This window comes from Bos taurus, chromosome 18, assembly GCF_002263795.3.
Source record: "Bos taurus isolate L1 Dominette 01449 registration number 42190680 breed Hereford chromosome 18, ARS-UCD2.0, whole genome shotgun sequence".
Lineage (NCBI taxonomy): Eukaryota > Metazoa > Chordata > Mammalia > Artiodactyla > Bovidae > Bos > Bos taurus.
In genome coordinates this window covers 53,592,344-53,613,536 of record NC_037345.1, presented here as the reverse complement: position 1 = coordinate 53,613,536, position 21,193 = coordinate 53,592,344, and the positions used below count along the sequence as shown (strand labels likewise).

Below are 21,193 nucleotides of genomic sequence, written 5' to 3'. Positions count from 1 at the left end.
CTGCTTCATTGTGTGAGGTGAGAACTGAGGCTGGCCTTCCCTGAGACCGGTTGGGTGAGGGCAAGGCTGACCTGAGCAGCCTCAGTGAACACTCGCTGGTCAGGGGTGAGGGCTCGGGGCTCCTGCCCGCACATGAACTGTGGATGGGGTTCTCTGTCGCAGGCGGCAGAACTCGCCCCCAGGAGCCTGCTAGGACAGCAGACACAGGGGCTCCTTGGCCAAGTAGCCCCAGGACAGGCCTGTCCAGCTCCAGGGAGATGAGAGGCGAGGGGGTAGGCCTTCATGGCATCCCTCAGGTCCCCTATGAAGTGGTCACCCCAATGCTAGCAGCTCCCAAGGCCCCACTGTTTGAGACAAGCTGACTTACAATAATGACTTTATTTTAACATATTTAATTACAGACATAAAATAGCTGGGGAAGGGGGTGCGCCCCAGCCGAGCCCCACCCTGGGGCTGCCAGGAGGGGGGTGCAGGTGAGGCCTCCCTGACGACCCTCCTTCCAGGGGTCTTCCTATGGCGGGGCCCTATTGCTTTAGCAGGGGAGGGGCCATGCAAGTAAGGGGGGCGGGGAAGCCTCTGGGCCCCACCCCCCCACGGCTGTGCTGGCCTTCCTCCAGAATGCCCGGTCGGCGCCCCACCCTCAGCCTCTCCACCTCCGTCTTCTTTGTCGGGGGAGCAGACCATGTGGCCAGCCCCCCACCCCCTCTGCAAACCTAAAGGGGAATAAATACAAACTTTACAAAGTAAAAGGGGGTCCAACGTTGCCCTGGGCCGGGCCTGGGGTCGATGGGGAGCAGGGCCCTGCCACGCGGGCCTCACATCATCCCTAACTGCAGCAGCGTGCTGGCGTAGGCCATGGGCTTGACGTCGGGGTGAGGCTGCGAAACCAGAGGCACAGGGTCAGATACAGAAACGGGCAGGCAGCAGGGCTGGGGCGGGAGGCGGGTCCTCAGAGCCCCAGAGGCAGAAACCAGCCCCCGCCGCCCCGCCTCCCGCCCCTAGAACAGCTTTCCGCTCTGGCCCAGGCTTGGGGGTGGACTCACCACTGCTGTGAACTGGTGGAACTGGGGCCGCAGGTCAGCGCCCCGGAGGTGGATGTAGGCGGCTTTGTTCCCCATCTGGTCGCTGCGGGAAAAAGAGCAGAGGGGCCGTGTGGTCAGTCAGAGGCTGGGAGGGGCTGGGGGATGAACGCGCAGGGAGAAGGGTCCCGGACAGAAAGACAGGGACACAGATGTCAGGAGAGAGGAATCGAGGTGGAGAGGGGCCCTGGGAGCCCAGAAAGAGGAGTAGGGATGAAGGAGAGAGAGCCTGGAGGGGGCTGGGTGCCGGGAGGAGCAGGCCCGGGGAGCAGTGCCAGCAGGGGCAGAGGGTGGAGGCAGGGCTCAGGCCAAAACAGGGTCCCAGATCCAACCACGCCCTGGCTCTAACCACCAGGCAACACGGGGCACAGAGGAGCGTGGTGACCGGCCAGCTGGGATGGACTCAGTCTCTGGTCTTGTCCAGAGCATGGGAGACTCTGGCTTCTTCAACCAAACACTAGCAAAGCGGAGGGCAAGACGGACGGGGAACTCGAACTTGCGGACCACGGGTCCTGCTTGGAAGCAATCAACTGGAAAGAGACACTGAGGAGGGCTACGTGGGGAAAGGGAACCCTGGCGGGGTTCAGGCGACCTGAAGGACTGACAGTGGTCATCACTGTTATGTACAGAAGAGCTCCTTCCTTCAGAAACGCCCTGAGGAAGACAGGACGCCTGGGGTTAGCTTCCCAAGAGCCCACGGTGGGGGCGGGGGTGGGGTGAGAGTCGGTAATTGTTGAACCTGGGTGACGGGTATGTGGGCGTTCATTACAGTATCTGATGTATCTCTGGAATTTTCTACCATGAAATGTTAAAAAGAAAAGAAAACCAGTGGGCTGCGAAGAGCGGCCCGGCAGGCGGGGGTGGGGACGCACCAGTAGTTGGGGGCAGAGAAGACGGTGACGCAGCGGCCGCCGTGCGCCACCTCGTAGCCCTCGGCCTTGACCTCGTGGCTGCGGATGATGTAATCCAGCTTGTTCTCCTCCAGGAAGGCCTTGGTGACATCGGGCCCGAACTGGCAGCTCACGCCCCGCTTGCTGACCGAGCGCCCGTTCTGGGGAGACACGCAGCTCAGGGCGTCTACTCCCCGCTGCCCCGCCCGCCCTGCCCACAGCCCGCACCTGCCAACCACAGCCCCGGGCAGACTGACCTGCGGCTGCGGGTCGGACCAGAGCAGGTCGCACATGGGACCTGGAGGAGAGAGAGATGAGCGTCAGGGGCTGGGCGAGGATGCCACCCTCCACGGAGGTCACAGGGCACCTGAGGCGGGGTTCTGGGCCACCACGGGCCTCCCCGCCAACCTCCCCGCGAGACCCCATTCAATCTGTATGACCCCCAAAGCTGGAAGGAGTATTTTTTTTTTAAGTTTATTTTTTTTTTCCGGCTGCACCTCGCAGCACACTGGATTGTAATTCCCCGACCAGGGATGGAACCCGGCCCTCTGCAGTGGAAGCATGGAGTCCAAACCACTGGACTGCCCGGGAGGTCCCTGGAGGGAGTTAAATAAATGACGGCTGCAGACACTCCTGCTCCCCGGCCAGCACCACCCCACGAGGGAGGTGCACGGACCCAACATGCAGGACAGGAAGGTGAGGCTGTCCCTGGCCACCCGGTCACCTGAATCTGGGGGCTGCCGACTCCGCTCGATCTTCCTGATGTCGTCCAGGGTGACGCCGTCTTCACTGAACAAGCCCCCGTGCATGATCTGGGGTTCAGGGGGGACAGCAGTGTGAGGGGAGGGGCCGGCCACACCCCCACGCTCTGCCTCGCAGCCTCGTGTCGCGGCCGGGTCGGGGAGCCTGCCTTACCAGCACTTTGCCATTGATGCACTGGGCCAGCGGGAGCCACTCGAACACCTCGCTGAAGAGCTCGTACATCTGGGCTGTGTACTTGGCCTTCACCTCCCCCTCGAAGCCATAGATCTGGTTCATGTTGTCCGTCTCATGGTTGCCTGGCCGACAGCAGCATGAAGAGAAACCTCAGCATCCCGCTGCTGGGCGGGGCGCCCTCCAGCTCAGACCCCAGCCGAGGCCAAGGAGGACCGCCCGGCAGCCCCAGCCAGTGGCATCCACGCAGCAGCTCGCGGGTCCTTCCCAGCAACCCCGCGAGGTGGAGACGCTGTTCTCAGTCCTCTGTCTAGAGGGGCGGACGGGCCGAGAAGATCCACAGGTGTGTGGTCACAAGGCCTAGGCTGGCCCTGATCACCATGGGTCCAGCCCTGGTCCCAACCCTAAGTGACCAGAGGCACGTCCCTTGTCCCCTTGAGACTCGGATTCCTTCTTAAAGGACCAGCCACACTTATCATGCTAGAAACATCAAGCAAAGGGGGGGTTTTTGGAGCGGAAGAAAGGCGCCCCTGCAGTGCCTGCTGTGGGCCAGCCCTGTGCCTGGGCGTCTACCTTCCCACCAGAAGCCGTCCTCCTCCCTCTGGGGCCAGGGGAGGCCAGGGAGCAGCCAGGCCCCCCACAATTGCTGAGTCCGGACTGTTTGAGTCCAGCTCTGCGCCGCCTCCTCCAAGGAGGCCTGCAGTAGGCGCTCATGGGATCTATGCCACGTGCCAGGAGCACTGCGAGAACTCCTTGAACCTGGATGTGAACCCAGGGGCATCAGCACGGCTGTCCCCTGACCGGGGATTGAACCCGGGCCCTCTGCATTGCGAGTGTGGAGTCTCCGCCACCGGACCGCCTCGTGCATCTCAGAGCCCCCAGTCCAGCCCCTGCCCCTACTCCATCCTGCTTCTCCTCCACTCCTTGCCGCATCTCCTCTGCACTGTCCCCCTTCTCAGCAGGCAGGGTCTCCCCTCGGTCCTCACTCCCTGGTGAGCTGACCCAGCCCAACGCCACACATACGCTGAGGAACCCCACTTTATAGCCCCCGGAGGCCTCTTAGACATCTCCTCTCCGCCTCACAGCCACATCCAGATCCAAGCTCCCCACTTTCCAGCCTATACTCTGCTCTTCCCGTCACCCCAAGTTTCTCAGTGGCAGCAGCTCTCCAGATGCTCCAGCCAAAACTCGGGAGTGTCCCCCTCCAACCCCTTCTTTCTCTCACATCTGCATCCAGCCCACCAGCAGACACTCAGGCTCTACTCAAAAAGCGAGTCCGCATCCAACCACTGTTCCCACCTGGGTCCAGCTACCACCAGTCTCCCTGCTCCCTCTCTCAGCCCTTGGTCTGTTCCCCACACAGAGGCCCACAAGGTTCTATTAATACCAGAGATGGCCCCTGACCCTCCTCTGCTCAGAGGCCCCCCATGACCAAAGTCCTCACCGGGGCCCACAGAACTCCACTAACGCCATGCTGGTGCCCAGTGCCCAACCTGCCCAACCTGCCAGGGCGGCCCCGTGCATGGTCTCAGTGAAGACACAAAACAAACACGCCTGCAATCGCTATCCCGCACAAGCCCTGCCCAGGGCCCCGCGCTGACCCCAGACCCCCACTGACCCCAGACCCCATGCCGACCCCCCAGCTCACCTCGAAGTAAGTGAAAGTGATCTGGGTACAAGAGCTTAAAGCCAAAAAGGGTGAGGATCACTTCTACGGAGAAGGAGCCACGATCCACAAAGTCGCCATTAAATATCTGCCCTGCTAAGGAAAACAAGGGGGAGTGCTCCCTCCCTAGCCCCTCCAACCCTGCTCCTGTTGGCACTACCCTGGGGCCAAGAACGCCAGCAGGGCTCGGGGCACCTGGGCTCTCCTCACTTTTTGGGTCTGACCCAGTAGTTTGGCCCCTCTGAGCCTCAGGAGGTACCAAGGTCCCCAATCTCGCCTGCTTCTTAGGGAAACTGACGGCAGAGGGAAAGACCCTAGGCGGTTAGCCGGCTTCAGCTCTCCCTGCAATACAGGCCCAAAGCCACAGGGCAATCGGGACATGGGCCTGGTAGCCCCGCCCAGTGGCCATTCATGGAACAATTATCCTAACATGAGCAAATACTTATACAATGAGGACCGGGGCCCCCGAGCCTGTGTTCATCCCAGGTATGAACACGCTACCCGTCTCAGTAGCCTGATGAGGCAGATCCATTTTACAAACGACAAACCTGAGGAACTGAGAGGTGAAGAGACCTGCCCAAGTTGCACAGCCGGAAAAGGGCACGGCCAAGAGGGAAGCCAGGCGTGGGCAGGGCTGCCCCACCCTCACGTACTCACTCTTCAGCAGGACACACATCCAGCCCTGTTTCAAGACGAGGAGAAGCCAGGGCTCGGATGCACTGGCTTCATGCCCAGGTCACAGCAGGCGCGCACCAGCCCGGGCCTGTCTGGCCCTGGAGCCTGGAGAGCAAGGCCGGCGGCTGCTCCAGCCCGGCTTGGGGCCAGGGTGCTCATCAGGCCTCTCCCTTCTCAGGTTCAGGCAGGGAGTCCTCTCCCTCCTGTACTCCACACTTGGGAGGAGAGGCCGGGGAGGAGGAGCTGGCCCTTCTGAGGAAGGATACGTAGGGGTTGGTCTCCGAGGGTAAACCGTTGAGCTCAAATATGTTCAGGAGGTCATAGAACTGGCCGTGGGTGTCCCCGCACACTGTAATCTTCTCTGTCTGGAAGAAAAGAGGCCGCCGGAGAGGGAGGGGCCCAGAGAGAGACGTGTGGAGGGGGCAGAGGGGAGAGGAGGGGTGAGAGGTCACAGTGGAGTGAGAAGAACCATGGAACAGACACAGGCGGGGAGCACGAAATGCAAAGGGGAGGAGAGGGACAGGAGATACACAGGGTGGGAGGAAGGGAGACCAAGCCAGGGGTTGGGGAGGAGGTTGAGGGGGGCGTTTGTGAGTTTCTGAGCTCCGTGGGCCCTCCCCAGCCAGGGAGCTGCCCGCCCGCCCGCACACCGCCCCCAGCACGCACCTCTTTGAGTGTGGTCTCCACAAGTGTGCTCAGCTTGGAGAGGACCTCTTTGACCTGTACTAGAATCTGGAAGGCAGGGCAGGCTGTGAGCGGGGCCCGCTGGAGGGCCAGCCGCCCACCCCGACCCCGGGGAGACCAGACTGGCCAGGAGATGCTGCTGGGTGGAGGGGAGGCCTAGCCGAGCACGTGCCCGCTGGGAACAGAGCCTGTGACCTGAGTGGGCTATGCAGCATTAAAACATCAGGACTATTTCATGGGAAAACCCAGATTCTCCGTTTGTCTTAAAACGATCAGCATCAGGCAGAACCACGTGGGATGAATCCAGATACAGAACGTTTAAGAGAATAGCTGGCTTGCAAACATGGAAGTGTCAAAGTCACAAAAATCTCCCCAAAAGGCATGAGGCTGCTCTAAACGAACAAAAAAGTAAAACAGCAGACCATAAGCAATCGTTGATCCCTCAATGGATTCTGGATTAGAAAAAAAAAAAAAAAGAACAGCTGAAAAGGATGTTTGGGGAAAAAAACTGGGGAAAGCTAAACCATCAGCCTGGAAACACACAGTACTAGTCCTTGTGGACTGAAGACAGACTCGGCAGCGGCATGCACACCTGGCCACGTGGGCAGCAGCGGCTGGCCTGCGGGCCGTCTGCGTCAGCCAGTGTTATTCTCTCACCACCGAATTTCCAAGGTGGGAATGACTATAGTCATGCAGTAGAATGTCCTGTTGTTAGGGGACACAGGTTATGGTGCAACTTATCCTCAAATGGTTCAGGAAAAAGGAAAAAAAGAAAATACTGTGTGTGTGTACACATGCATATACATAGAAAGATAAAGCGAAGTGTCAACACGTTAATAACTCGTGACTAAGTGAAGGGGCTATGGACGTTAACTGTGCTGGTCTTTTGGCTTTTCTGTGGGTTTAACAATTTGCTAAGTGAAAAGTTGGGAAAACAGTGCTAACAAAGAAAAGCAGGAGGTATCCACTTCCGGTCAGAACGTAGAAAGTTACGAAAGACTGTCACTCTTGCCTTAATGATGGAAACAAGCCAAGAAACAAGAAGAAAAAAGAAAAAACAAAGAACACACTGAAACATCTCACAGTGAGGGCTCAAAGAAACCTAAATGAGTCAAACTACAAGACAGGGAGGCGACCAGCTCTTCCCTGGGACAGCGACGGCGGCTGTGCTCCCGCCGGTGGCGCAGCAGGAGGGCCAGGCTGAGAGGGGAGCGGGCGCGCCAGAGCCCAGGGGGCCCTGCAGCAGAGGCCTCCGCCCAGGCCTGTGCATTCTTTCCCATGGCCACACAGAGGGTGCGAGGCGACGTGGTGGACAGGAGCCACCTGAGGCACAAACGTGGGGGCGAGACTGAGAGCAGAGCGCCCTTCAGACACCCCAGCAGCAGGGCTGAACATCAGAGCACTTTCCTACAGCTCCGTAAGCTGGAGACCTGAGAGCGTACAGGCATCCCTGGGATTCCGGCAGGGCGAAGATCCCGAGCTCCGCCCCCGGGGAGTCCTGGCTCCCCTCTGGACACTTCTGAAGCCAGCTCCAACTCGAGCTGCCCCTGAACTGCAGGGGGGACGGACACAGCCCGTCACTCTGGCAGCCCAACAGAGCAGGGCCTGCCCGTGTCTGCAGGAGAGTATCTGTCTCCATCGCTACTGTGCTTCTACACAAAGTGTCTGGCCCACGAGAAAAAAGCGCTAAGACGGGAAGAGCAGACAAACGGAAGCGGACCCAGAGATGACCCAGATGGTGGGAGATCTAGACAGAGACTTTAAAATAACTGTGTGGAAAATGTGTTGAAGGATCTCACAGAAAAGGTAAATGACATGCATGAACATATGGGGCCGAGAGACGAAAGCTATTAAAAAGTAACCAATGGAAATGCTGGAGATGAAGAATTCATCTGCAGGGTGCCCGGCACACCGTGGGCTCAGCAAGCGCCAGCCGGTGGGACCGCCCTGCTCCTGCGCCCCCGTGGTGGCGGGGTTCAGGCTGGGCCAGCGCCCTGAGGCTACCCCGGGTCCCGGGCTCTGGGGGGTGCTACCTGGTAGGCGCACTTCCGGTGCAGCTTCTTCTGGTCCTTGTACCACTGCATGAGCTCCTTCATGAAGGTGATTGTCACCCTGCCGTCCTCCAGCTTGGGCCCACTGTACTCATCCTCGATGGCTGGCGTGTGAAGGGGGGAGGAGAGTCAGGGGCCGCGGCCACTGTCAGGATGGGAAGTGGGGCCTGGCCCCCAGGCACGGGGCAGGCTCGGCGCTAGACACACAGGTTGAGAGGGGACGGGCTGAAGACTCCGCTCCCTGGCCGGGGCCTCTCACGGCCGGCCCCTTCTGCTCAGGTGGGCTCACAGGCCCTCTCCCTGACCTCCCACCTACAGGGCACTCCCTCTCTGGCAGCCTCTCCCCCGGACTTGATCCGCTAGCATTTAACACGTGAACTGACTATCCGTCCTCTCTCCCCACTAGGACACCCGCTCCAGGGGGTAGGGGCTGTGCGGGTCACAGCTGTATCCCCAGTGCCCACAATGGTGGCACCCAGTAGGGACCCAATAATCACCCGTGGAATGAATGACAGATGCCTCTGAGTGCCCAGAGGACCTAGGGACAAATCAGGCCCATGACGGGTGGTGCAACTGCAGGACGGATACGGCAAGGAAGCTCGCCCACACCCAGGCCCTCCAGCCCCCAGGCTGGACGGCAGGGTCTCCAGGAGCACAGACAGCGTGGGGGCGCAGGGACCAGAGGTGCCCAGCACCCACAGCAACACAGGGCCCGGGCAAGGACGAGGAAGGCTCTGGGACGGGCACAGCGGGGCACCCGGGCCCGACTCACTCATGCTCTCGATGTCGAGTGAGTCCACGACAGAGCGCTTGTGCTCGTCGCCCGCAATGGCCCGCTCAAAGGCCTTCTGCTTCACGATCTTGTTGCACTCCTGGTACTTCATCTTGGCATCCTTGTCATGTGGCTTCACCTTCACCACCTGGTACGCAAGGTGGGCAAGAGAGGACAGAAGGAAGGAAAGAGTCATCAGCCCCCAGGCGAGGCGCGGGGCAGAGGGGTCACTGGGAGGCGGGGGCACCATGACTGCCCTTGGCTAGCCTGGCCCAGGGCTCCACGGACACTGAGCAGAGCACCCAGTCCCACGGAGAAGGGGTGCAAGCCTGGAGTCGCTCCCCGTCTAGGTCTTGGTTTCTGTGTCCCTAAACTGGGCGCGACAGCTGCCCACACAGGGCTGCCGGGAGGGAAAACATATTAACCCATTCAGATGCTCCTTAATACACCGCAGCTCTGACCATCATCAAAATAAAACTGGCCCTGCTCCAGCTTCCTTGCTGGAACCAAAGGGGCTGAGAGGTCCCCGTGGGCTGGATCCACCCGGAGTCTCAGTTGTCTCATCTATGAGGTGGGGGAGGTGACAGGCTGTTGGGGAGGATCAGGAACCAGCACGGGCCTGGCGTGCAGCCCGAGCTCTGCAGGCAGCTGCCGTAACTGGTGGTCAGGCGCCCGGGGTCAACCTCGGGCCGGAGACCCAGGACCAGTGAGTTCCCTTGGTTCCCTCCTGAGGAAGGTGGAGGCGACAGAGCATGAACCCCGAGGCTGACAGGAGGACAGAATGAGCAAACACTTGCGAAGGGCGTGTGGCAGCACAGGCCACCCACGGCCCCTTTCACAGGCTGCCGCGTCCATGACACGGGATCGTATGCAGGAAGCATTGGGCGCTTGGCCATGGGACACACTCAGGTCCCAGGAAGAGGAGCCTGTCCCCTCCCCTCCCTTCCGTCTCGCTTCCTACAGACTCTGATCCCCCAAGTCCAGAGGGAGCGGGGGCTGCATTCAGACCCCAACTCTGCCACTTACGTGCTGGGTGACCTTGGGCAAATGAATTCACGTTTCTGAGCCTCAGTTACCTGTAACTCTTCCTGTAATTATCAGTGGACCCTGCCTGACCTGCCCCCCATTGGCCTCCCCAGGAGTGGGCTCCCACAGCCCTGTGCCACAGTGCAGAAAACGCGGGTGCCAGGCAGCGAACGTACCCTGGTGGAAAGCCTGGCTGCATCAGAAGCCGGGGCAAAGGTGTTTGCTGATGAGCCCCGAGGGTCAGAGTGGCTCACCCCCAAGAACGGGCGTGCAGACCAGGTGTGGGGGCAGGAAGCCGGGTCAGGGCAGGCTCGGGCCAAGGCACCCTGCCAGGTGCCTCCACCTGCGGTGGGGTGTGGCGCAAGGCTTGGGAGAGAGGTGGCCCCTGACAGTCCCTGGAGTACTTCCCAAAAAGCAGAGGTTAGGAGTCCACGGCCAAGGATGAAATCCAAACTGCGGCTCCGCCTGGCCCATGAGGGCCCGCCCAGCCCTCTGCGTTCCCTGCTTGCCCAGCGTGAACCAGCCAGACCAAAGCCACAAGTCCCCAAACATGACAGCCCCCTCTCACCTGCAGGCTGGTACCCCCTGGCCCAGAACACCTCACGTCCACCCTCAGTGACTCTTCAGCCCTGCCTCCTCCTCCTCCAGGTCTCAGCCCCCCGCCCCCGCCCTCTATCTCCCAGGCTGGGTCAGGCACCCGCCCTGGGCTCCCACAGGGCCCTGGGCTCCCCCTCATCGCCCCGCCCCAGCCCTGAGCACCGCAGGAGTCGGGTCTACCTCCCCAGTGGAAGGTGGCCGTGGCCACGAGGGCAGGGCTGAGGCTGTGTCCCAGGTGTAAGGAGCGCCCCGAGTGGGCGGATGCCCCAATAAGCATTTCCTCTGAGCCAGCGCCCTCTTTTCAGAGAGCTTGCGGGCCGGGGTGCGGCCAGAAGCAAACACTGATGACCCCGGGAACAAAGGAATGGAGCAGTAACAGCGCACAGCTAAGCTTTCTCTATGCCTGAGGCTGTAAGCGAAGACCTCGCTCACTTTCTCCTCAGAGCAGCTCTATGTGATGTCATCACAGCTCCACCTCACGGACAGACAGGGAAACTGAGGCTGGGAGAGGTGAAGTCACTGACCCAGGAAGCCAGGATTCCATTCTCTCCCTGCTGAAGATCCTGGTCCCACCGCACACGCTCGGACAGGACGCCTCCCCACCTACTGCCACGGTCCCCACAGCGCCAGACACGCCTTCCAGGGACACGATGCAGGTCCGGGTCTTACGAGCAGGCTCTGGAGCCAGGCCTCCAGGTCTTGCAGCGGTGGGAGGCCCCGAGGCCTGCTGGCTCAGAACTGAATGCTGGACTTCTCTTTAAGAAGAGGGATCTCACAGCAAGTGGGGTCTGGGCTGTGTCCGGTCAGCATCCTGTGACAGTGATGCCAGGCATGTCATTGGGGGAGAGGGGCGGTGGGGGCTCTGCCTTACTCCTTATACCTGCATGTGAAACCACAACACTCGTAGAATAAACAGCTGTTTTTCCAAAGTGGTTTCAGCCGCAAGTATTCCCGGGCTGTAAGTCCAGGGACTCAGACCGATGATATGGTAACACGGGCTCGTGACCCCACATGATGCCATGGGGCCGGCATGTATCTGGGAAACGGGAGCTCTGTAGAGTTCAGGAAGGTGACCCAGAGCACACGCTCCACGCGACAGGACGTCCCTAGAAAGTCTGGGTGGCGCCTGGTAACCACGCTCACTCCTGTTTCCGCAGTAAAACCTCCAGCGGCATCACATGGGACTGCAAACCCTCCAAACCCAGGAAGTCCAGGGGGCAGGTGAGGAGTAGAGACGGAGTCCCCCGGACCCAGCCTGGGCCCTCGTGACTGTCTGAGCTCCAGCTGCAGACAGGACAGAACACAGGTAGAATCTTGTGAGAAGAGGACCCGTAAAGGGGCGGGAATCCTGGAGCCAGGGTCCCCCTGAAAGAATGAACTTGGAGACAAGGGAGAGGCGTTGGTGGGGGGATTCAACACGGACCTGGAGAGGGGCGATCAGCTCCTGCCCTGGAGGCGGAGCAGAGTGGAGACACCCCCAGGCCCCCAGCCCCTAACAAGGCCCTGTGTCTGCACACAGCCCTTCCTGGGGGGCCGTGGGCTCTTCCCAGACACCCCCAAGAGAAAGCACACCCAGAAAGTGCCCTGAGTGGGGGCCCTACTCTCGCTGAGTCCTCACAAGGCCACCAAGGCAGGAGATCCAAAGCGCTCAGAGCTACACAGCTCACGGCCTGGCGTTCTGACCGTGGAGCCGGTGAATCAGCCCCTGCATGAGTGGCCTGCAGACTGGAGACCATGACTCAAGGTAAGAATTCACACCTAATACACACCCGTATTCACACAAATGAAAAATATTCGTACACACACACACACATATGTGTACTTCCTCCAAAATGAACTGCTGACTTCTCTAGTCTATCTGATGAAGACAGAAGTGCTGGTCTCAAACAGCCCACTGAGCGTTATAAGCATGGACTCTGGGTTCACGCCTCTCGTCTCTGCTGGGCGACCTTGGAGGAGGGACATCGTCTCTCTAGACCTCAGTTTCTGTGCTGTAAAAGGGTAAATCCGTTTTCCTTCATGTACAAAGCACGTAAAGCGCTCACAACAGAGCTGGGCCCGCAGTGAGCGTGCAGACGAGGAAACTGAGGCTGAGAAAGGAAAGGCCCTTCACCTCAGAGCCAGGCCACGTGATGCTGTCTAACCAAGGTCGTGTCTTGGTTCCGCCTCCAGCAGTGCCAAGACTGAAGAGGGGTCTGGGCCCATGCTCTGCGAATCCCTAGCGTGTCACCACACAATGGCTCTGGAAGTAGAGCCTGCATGGGGACCCCCCCGAGGCTGGCCCCTCTGCCCTGCACCCAGAGTCTGATGAAATGTGTCAGAAAGGACAGCCTGCAGGCAGGCGGGTGGTCCAGGCTGGCAAGGACCTCAGGCTCATGCAGGGGGTCCCCAGGGCTGCTGGCAGAGCCCCCAAAGGGAAAGTGGCCGTAACCCAGCCCCTACGAATCCCGCAAGGCCGGGATAAAGCTGTGTATGCCCGCGAGATGGCTGGAAGTGACCATCTCAGACTCCAGGAGTATGCGCTGCGAGGCCCCAGGCTGGATCAGAGCAGTGAGAAAACCTCCATTCCGGGCCTTGGGGAGACAGCCCTGCAACCTAGTAGGGAAGACCCCGTGCAGATCTGCACTTGGGACTCCTCTCATCTTCTGCCCTTTTCCTTCTCTCCCCAGCCCCTCCCCCGCTTTGGAGACCTGCCCCCACCCACCCCAACTGCCCTCCTGAGTTACTCATTACTGAGCCCTCCAGGCCCCGTGACCTGTTCTCACACCACTTCAGCAGCGCCCGACAGCCACCCGGGAGGTGGCCACGCCTCTCGGCACCACTGCCAAATGTGGACACCCCGGGCCCAGGCAGGGGACCGGCTTCAGAACAGCCGGGGAGTCCAAGCTTGTCAGGACCCCGCTTTGCAGCTCCTTCCACCATCCTCCTGGGGGGTCATCCCAGCCCCCTCCTCCACTCCACCTCCCGGGCTCTAAATCTTCTCCTCCTCCCTGCCTCTGCCCTGCCTGCCCTGCCACAGGTGCCCTGGCCCAGGGCTCGGAGCGAACCTGCACTGAAGGCCGCCCTCCTCTCGGGGCCGGCGGCCAGCAGCCCGCCCCGGCCGTGTGACCTGCCCCTTCCAACCGCAGCCCGCAGCTCTTGGCCTCCCGTGTTGTCCTGCCTGACACAACAGAAGCTGCTCAGAGCGTGTAACGGAGGAAATGAAAGGAGGCAGTGAGACTGTGTGCGCGTGTAAGGGGGGGGCACGACAATCATTCATTCAACAAACGCTAAGCCCCTGCTGGGTGCCAACCACCGTCCCAGGGAGCGTCCCAGAACAAAGAGAACCCCCGCTCTCAAGGAGCAACTCTCTGGATGGGGGAAGACGCCGGCCAGAGGCTAGGCTGCCTGCGTTTAGACCCCAGCTCCACCGCTTAACAGCTGCATGCAGGTAGGCGGGCCTTGAGCCTCCTGGGCCTCAGTCTCCCCATCTGTACAATGGGGGTAACCATAGTTCCCGCCTCACAGGGCTGCCACACAAGTCACTCAGCCGGCTGACGTGAAGGGGAGGGGACGAGCCTGGCATGTAGGCGTGCTCTGTGAGGCCTTCCCCTATCACGACCAGAGCAGTGACAGCAGCGGGAGCGGTGGATGAGCGAGTGACCTGGCCAGTCCCTGCTGTCCTCTGGGTCCCCTCCCTCGTCACCTCATCAAAACACACCCCTATGTGCTGTCCTTCTACAGCGTCTCGCCCTGTTCTCTTTCTCCCAGGCCCACATCCTCACCTGCAATGGTTGTTTGCCCTCCCAATGACAGCTCCATTTTTTTGCCCTCCTCCAAACTATAAGCTCCACCAGAAGGGCTGTGCGCTTCTTGTTCACCAACAGTAATAACAACAATAATCAGGACAGTTAATTACATGTGCCGACTACGTGCTAGGTGCTGTTCTAAATGCCTGAAAAGCAGAGGCTCGTTTACTCTTCACGGCAACCCCAAGAGGCAGGTCTTTGCCCCCTCGTTTCACAGATATGGGGAAGAGCACACAGAGAGGCCTCGCCCCCTCCCAAGGTCAAGCTGGGCTGTGAACCCAGCTGGCATGTGCTGGACGAGCGAGCGGTGAGTAAATGTGTGCACAGCCTCCTCACACCTTGCCCATCAGGTCTGGCCAAGCACGAAGAGGCCCCGGCCCGCCCCGCCTGGCCCCCAGCACCAGCCTGGTTCAGGCCCACTCACCGTCTCGTAGTCACGCAGGGCGGCCCGGAACTTGCCCAGCGCCATGTTGCTGGCAGCCCGGCGGTAGTAGCCCTTGATGTACTTCTTGTCCATCTCGACGGCCCGCGTGGCGTCGGCCAGCGCGTAGCCGTAGCACTCGGTGCGCAGGTAGGCCAGGCTGCGGTTGCCATAGTAGATGGCGTTGCTGGGGTTCAGCTCGATGGCCTGGCTGTAGAACTTGATGGCGTTCTCGTAGTCCTTGGCTGTGAAGATGCAGGGGCGGGGGGGGTATGAGGCAAGGGTGCCACCCCCAGCCAGCAGGGGTCCTAGACTGGGTGCTGGCCAGTCCCCCCACTTACAGATGGAGAAACTCAGGCCCAGAATGGAGCTCAGAAACGTCTCTCCAGCCCGCTCCCCTTCCTGACTTGTCCCACCCTAGCACAAGCTCAAATCCCTAACTCCCTAAATCACTTCCACATACCTGCCCACCCAACCATCGCCCACCAAGGCCCCAGCTGGGCAACACTTCCTCTGGGACTTCCGGAGGGCGTTCTGAATGTGCCCCGGAGAGGGTATGTTAGTGAGTGCCAGCCCTGAGATGGTAATCAGCAACTCTGAGTCTGCCCTGAGCCCCAAAACAATTATACAAGCCCAAAGAGGGGTTCCAGTAAAACAGGAAGTGGGGACAGAAAAGGGACCTACTTAGTCTCAGGAAGGCAACACATTAAAGAGACTCAAAGGAAGCGATAAAGCAGACCAGAGGAAGAGCATTCCCCACAGAAGGAACAGCAGGTGCAAAGGTACTGGGGGGGAGAGCACGGAGTTCTAGCACCAGCAAGAGGGTGGTGTGTCTGGGGGCGCTGAGCCTGGGGAGGGTAGGAGGTGAGGGCAGGGGGACTGGCAGGACGCATCCCGAAGTCCACAGCCAGAGCAGGGTGCAGCGACAGGACGTGACATCTGGCCAAGGGGAAAAGTCCATTTTATTTGAAATGCACCACGGCTGTGCCCTGCACGTTACATCCCGACCCGGGGCATCCACATGTCCCCGCGGCACAAGCACCATCTGGTGCTCCCTCTACAGCAAGCCACAGAGGTTTCGTTCAAGGTCAGACGCTCAGTCTGTATCTGCAGAGCTGTCTTGGCCCACGTGGCTGTTCAACAGGCAGGAGACCAAAGCCAGGGGGAGCGCCCGACCTGGGGGGACGTGGTGTGCCAGGTGCCTTGTGGGGCTCTTGGTACACAGGTCCCTGCACTGAACCCTCATGGCACCCCGAGGACAGCTGCGTTAGCCCCACTTTCCAGATGAGGCTCTAAGAGGGAAACCACGTCACCCGGCAAGTGGCAGACAGGGATTCCGAGTCAGGCCAAGCGCCGTGGACTCCCACGTTCTTCCTCCGTACCAGGCGGCCTCTGGGGGAGACCGGCATGGGGCAGACACGGGCACAGGGGCAGGCAGCCTGGGCCCCATCCCCGCTCTGCTCCTAGCGAGCTGTGTGTCCCGGGGCAACTTATGTACCCACTCTGGGCTAAAGTTTCAGAGAGTCCTCCCGACCGCAGCCTAAAATGAGAACTCCTGCCCTAACTCCCACTGTTCCTTTCCCCAGAGGCATCTGAGAAAACAGGACTTTCCCTTGTCGTGTTTGCTTATTGCCCAGCCTCCCGGTGTGAACTTAAGTCCTGAAAGGGCAGGGGTACTGTCTGTCTTACTCTGACCCTGGCCCTGTCTGAGGACACAGCCCACCCCAGCCTGCTGTCCAGGGGCTCACGATCCAGCTGGAGGGTGGGACGGACACACCACACACAGATCACAGCCCTCAGACCGTGACACCCGCAGTGTTGTGGCTGGGGCCACCTAGAGGGGATGCCGAGGCTGAGACTCAGAGGAGGAGGAGTCGGGAGAAAAGAACGGAAGAGGACTCCCAGCTCCATGAGTGGTTCCTGAATGAACGAAAGAAGGAAGGTAGGAAAGAAAGAGAAAGACGGACACACCAACAGTAGGTAAGGAAGCCAGGTGCTGGGAGGTGCCAGGACAATATAACAACGATCCCTTCCGCAGCTAACGTCTGGCAACCTTTCAAATGGCTCAGATGTCACCTCCTTTGAGAAGCCTTCCTTGACACCCAGGCGGGGTCAGGCACCTTTCTGGGCGGCCCCCGCCCCAAGGCTCCGCTCTCCCAGGCCTGCCCTCTCTGGGCAGTCACCGTTAGGTGATGGGTGTGTCTCCCCAGGACCGTGAGCCCTGGTGGGCAGGCCCAGGACTTCTCAGAAACATGCCGGGGCGGAACGAGCCAGCAGAGTCTGACCGACCCTCCCTGGAATGCCAACATCTTCGAGGACTCCTTCCAGCCTCCTGGCCAGATTCCAGAGGCCGGCGGCCAGCGTGCCTGCCGCGTACCTTTGGGCATGGGGTGGGGAGCCTGACATCAGGCTCTAAGGATCCTGACCACGAGATCCTGGACAGATAGCCTCCCCTCTCTGAACCTCAGCTTGCTCATCTGAAATGTGGGAAGCACAACTGGTCCCGCCTCATGCGCTGGCTGTGAGGGTTAAAGGAACTCCCAGATGAAATGTGGCTATAGCCGAGAAAGCGATCAGCAGATGCTCATAAAAGAACTGACTGAACAACTCACTGAAGGGAAGAGACTAGAAAAAAGGAAACGGGAGGGGCCTGGGCTTCACACAGCTATCGACACCAGATCCCAGCCCAGCTCTACAAATAAGAGTGCACTTAACCCTCAAGGGAGGCCCCATTTTAGAGACGAGAAAAGTGAGGCACAGAGAAGTTAAGGTCTTCCCAGGGGTCACACGGCAGGTAAGACAAAGAAACAAGATTTGAACCCGGGCAGCCTGAGCCCTTAACCGCGTGAAGTCTTGGACTCAGGGGCCTCCTTGGGGGTTAAACGGAACCCCTGTCTTTATACAGAAGGCGGTGGGGGGCGATGAGGCTCAGAGGGGAAGAGGGGTGAATGACACGAGGGACCAGGCTCTTCCCCACTGGGGCCTCTGGATCAGGCCTGAGTTCCCAGGGGTCAACCAGCTAGGGTCCTGCAAGCCCCTGGGGGCCCTCGTCTCCCCCCTCACCGCCCCGGGGCCAGGACGGCTCCAGGTAGGGCTGTGGGTAAGGACTCTGAATGTGGGAGCCAAGCACGTGGTGAGGAAGGGGGATATCCGGGCCATGCTGTTCGCACACTCTGACCTTGAGCAAGCGGTTTCACTTCTCGGAACCTCAGCTTCCTCTATAAAACAAACAGGGCCGCTCCTGCCTGCCTCCCAGCGCCCAGGGGAGGATTAGACAAAGTGGTGTACCTGGCCCCCGCGGGGGCTCAATTAAGGCGAGCTGTAATTAATCTTTTTATTGTTATTCCCCTGACCCCTGGGACTGAGGCCTGTGCCTACAGCTGCCTGCCAGACAGCAAGGGGCTTGGACCAGGAGGGGCATCCCCCTCCATTCCAGCTCAGTGCCAGCGCCGCTGGCTACCTGCCCAGTCTCAGGTCTCCCAGAGCTCAGAACCCAGGTCCTGGGGGGGCAAGGAGCCCCTCTGGAAGGCCCACTGTTTCCCAGAATTCTCCCCTCATCTCAGCATCTGCCCCCATGCTTGCCACTCTTCTCATGCCCCATTTCAGGAGCAGTCTCACCTTCCACACTGCCCCATGCTGGAGACTGGGCCCTGGCAGGGACACCTGATCTGTCAACCCTCAAAGCCAGGCAGTCACCTTGTTCTGTCAGGTCAACCTCCAGAAAGTCTCTCAAATCTCTTCTTTCACATCTATCCTGACTGCCCATCTCTGCCTGGTCTGGCCTTCATCCTCTCCTGTCCAGGGTCCTGCCTCAGTCTCCCCCAAGCTCTTCCAGCCCCCAGTCCTTCCCCTCCAGAGGGGTCTTTCTAAAGCCGCAAACCCAATCCCGTCCTTTTCCCGCCCAGAACCATCCCTGCCTCCTCAGAGTCCCCAAGCGGGATGCTCAGGCTCCCCCTGCAGCCTCACCATCAACTCTGGCCTCTCAGGCTCCAGCCCCGCTCACTTCCTCAGTGCTCGGCTCACCTCTGGGCCTTTGGCATCCTGCTCTTCCCTCCTGGGGTTCCCTCTCTCCAGGTGACCACTATCACTCTCCCTCTGAAACACTTCTTGAGTCGGCTTCTGTCTCTCCGGCCCGGTGGGCACCACTCACCTGTCCACCATCCTACTCTCTTTCCGGGTCTCCAGCCTTGTCCTTGGGTCCGGTCTCTGCAAGGCCACTGGGGGATCCCCTTCCATTGCTAAGCAGCCCATGTTGCTCCTCTCTTCAAATGTCCCATGGCTTCCTGCCACCCTCGCGATGACATCCACACTCCCTGACCCGCCTCCAGGGTCTACCTCCAGCCTCACCTCTCACCAGTCCCAGCTCCTTCTCACTGCTCCAGTCTGACCTGACCTTCCCACCAGAGACTAGCTCTCCGCTAAGGCTCGAGATCCCTCCCACGCCACACCCCACCTCCAGGGCCCTCTGCTATGAGCCTCCTCTCTCTCATTCAGGATCAACTCTATTGGTCTATAGTCTTAGTCTCTTCTGCTCGTCAAAAAAAAAAAAAGCAGCACCCCCCACCCCCAAGTTCTCCACTCCCCCTCAGAACCAAAACTCTCAAGACCCCTGTCAACACTGGCTGTCTCCACTTCCTCATTTCCCATTCACTCTTCAGCGCCCTCCCCTCTGGCTACCAGCCCCATCATCCCCTAGAAACTGCTTGGGTCAAGGCTACCACCAACATGTTACGGAGCCAAATCCAACAATCAATGCTCGGTGCTGGCTTTTGCGGTATCCCACCTCAGGCACATCCCCTCCTTCCAGAAGCACTCCTTTCTCTCAGCTTTCCTGATTTTCCTTCCACCTCAAGGACCACTCCAATGCAGCCTCTTCAGTTCTAACTACTAGAATTCCTTAAGGTTCTACCCTAAGCCCCTTCTTTTCCAAGGCGACTTCCTCCATTCCCATAGGCTGTTGCAGTCCACCCAGAGGCTGATCCTGCCCAAATTCCTCACTAGAGAGTTCCAGGCTGGTCCATCTCTCCACTCAAGAGCCCCTCTGGGAGAGTAGAGTCAAATCCGAACTGGTCTGTGCAGTGACTTATGAAACCCTAAGATATCTGGCCCCTGTCCTAAGCTTATCTTGTATCTATTTCCCTGCTAACTTGTTAAAGTTCCAGCCAAGCCAGCCAGTCTCCTTTCATTTCCGACCTCAGGGCCTTTGCATAGGCAGCACCACCCACCTGGGACACTCCTTCCCAACTGTCCTCTGAAACTTAAATGCCTTTTCCTCAGTAAGGCCTTCCCTCCCCAACCTCTCTAAGGTCGTGGCCTCCAACCCTTATTCTCTATGTCTCTGTTGGGGGTTTTCCGAAGGAATCATCACAGCTTTTAAGTATTTTATTATTTCTCTGTGTGTTTGCTCAATGTCTGATTCTTCTGCTAAATTACAAACTACCTAAGGGCAGGGCCACATCTGTGTCACCTGCTGCTGTGTACCTAAAGTCAACCACAGTCCTTAGCACGCAGCGGATGCTCAATAAACGGACCGAATCAATGAATGAATGGGTGCACCCACACCCTACTTTCCTAAGATCCTAAGTCATACGAGTCTTGGATTGCCTCACCTCTACCCCCAGAACCTTCCCTCTCCTGGAGTAACCTCAAATCTCCTCCTTCCTGGCCCTCCTATCTAATGATCTATTTCCCATGCCTACGATCGCCTGCTCTACCGGGACAGTTCCCCCCCTTCCCCCAACTTGGTGCCTCTCCACTTGGAGTCTCCCCACTTGGTAGCGCCATCACTCCTCCGCCCCATGTCACGACTTGGTAGCGCCCTCTTCAGGTCGCGCCATAAGCTGACACCTCTGGGGTCTCACATTTGGTGGTGCTCCCATTCCGGTCCCCCTCCCGTTTCACACTTGGAAGCGCCCTCCTCGGTCTCCCCACTTAGCACCCGCTCCGCTCGCCACTTCCAGGTATCACCCCTTCTCTCCGGAGCCCCCTCTGTCGCCCCTTGGTAGCGCCATCCTCGCCCTCCCCACGCCCGGTCACTTGGTAGTGCCTGCCCCGCGCCCAGGCTGCCGCTCCGCGTTGCCATGGTTCCGCGCGGGCCCGGCACCCCTTGACTTGGGGCTGCTCTCCACCCTCCCTCACTCCTTCCAGGGCGGGCGCACCTTTGAAGTAGTCGTTGGCCTGCGTCTTGAGCTCCTCTGCCCTCTTCAGAGCGCCATCAGCCGGGGGCTCGTCCCGGGGGGGCTCAGCACACTCAGTCCGCTCGCCCTCCGCCATCGCCATGCCGCAAAGCGACCCCCACCCTGGCAACGGCCTCCAGCGGCACCCGGCCGAATCGTCGCGAAGGAGTGCCGACTTGCCGCTGCCGCTGCTGCACAAGTGTCGTAAAGCGCGGGCCCCGAAAGCTCCCTTCGCGCGCCTGCGCAGGGTCGTTTCGCCGTAGAGCGCGCGGAGGACAAGGTGACCAGACGGCCTCCGACGGCGCCCTTCCTAGAATGAGCCAATGAGGGAGGCGAAAAGGGGCGCGCGGGCAAAAAGGCCCGGCGTGGCCCCTGGTCCCAAAGTTCCGTGTTCCGAGCCCAGAAGTTTCTCGGGGTCTTAGAGTGGGCTCTCCC

At 59.9% G+C, this 21,193-nt stretch overlaps 1 protein-coding gene across 1 annotated transcript; it reads right to left on the bottom strand.

The window, feature by feature from the left end:
• Window positions 1-359: 359 nt before the first annotated feature.
• PPP5C (protein phosphatase 5 catalytic subunit) lies at window positions 360-20,920 on the bottom strand. Its single transcript, NM_001192249.2, has 13 exons — window positions 20,741-20,920; window positions 14,586-14,827; window positions 8,751-8,898; window positions 7,961-8,082; window positions 5,910-5,975; window positions 5,510-5,608; window positions 4,551-4,656; window positions 2,885-3,027; window positions 2,694-2,781; window positions 2,227-2,267; window positions 1,952-2,130; window positions 1,044-1,125; window positions 360-878 (listed from the first exon to the last, which is right to left on the bottom strand). The coding sequence occupies exons 1-13, from the start codon at window positions 20,859-20,861 to the stop codon at window positions 816-818; spliced, it is 1,500 nt and encodes a 499-aa protein (NP_001179178.1). The 5' UTR covers window positions 20,862-20,920; the 3' UTR covers window positions 360-815.
• Between the last annotated feature and the right edge of the window lie 273 nt (window positions 20,921-21,193).

Coding starts and splice junctions, on each gene's coding strand:
- PPP5C (NM_001192249.2), bottom strand. CDS start 20,861: ATGGCGATGGCGGAGGGCGAGCGGACTGAGTGTGCTGAGCCCCCCCGG. Junction 1,126..1,951: donor TTCTCTGCCCCCAACTACTG/GTGCGTCCCCAC, acceptor TTTTTCCCGCAG/CGACCAGATGGGGAACAAAG. Junction 879..1,043: donor TCCACCAGTTCACAGCAGTG/GTGAGTCCACCC, acceptor CTGGTTTCGCAG/CCTCACCCCGACGTCAAGCC.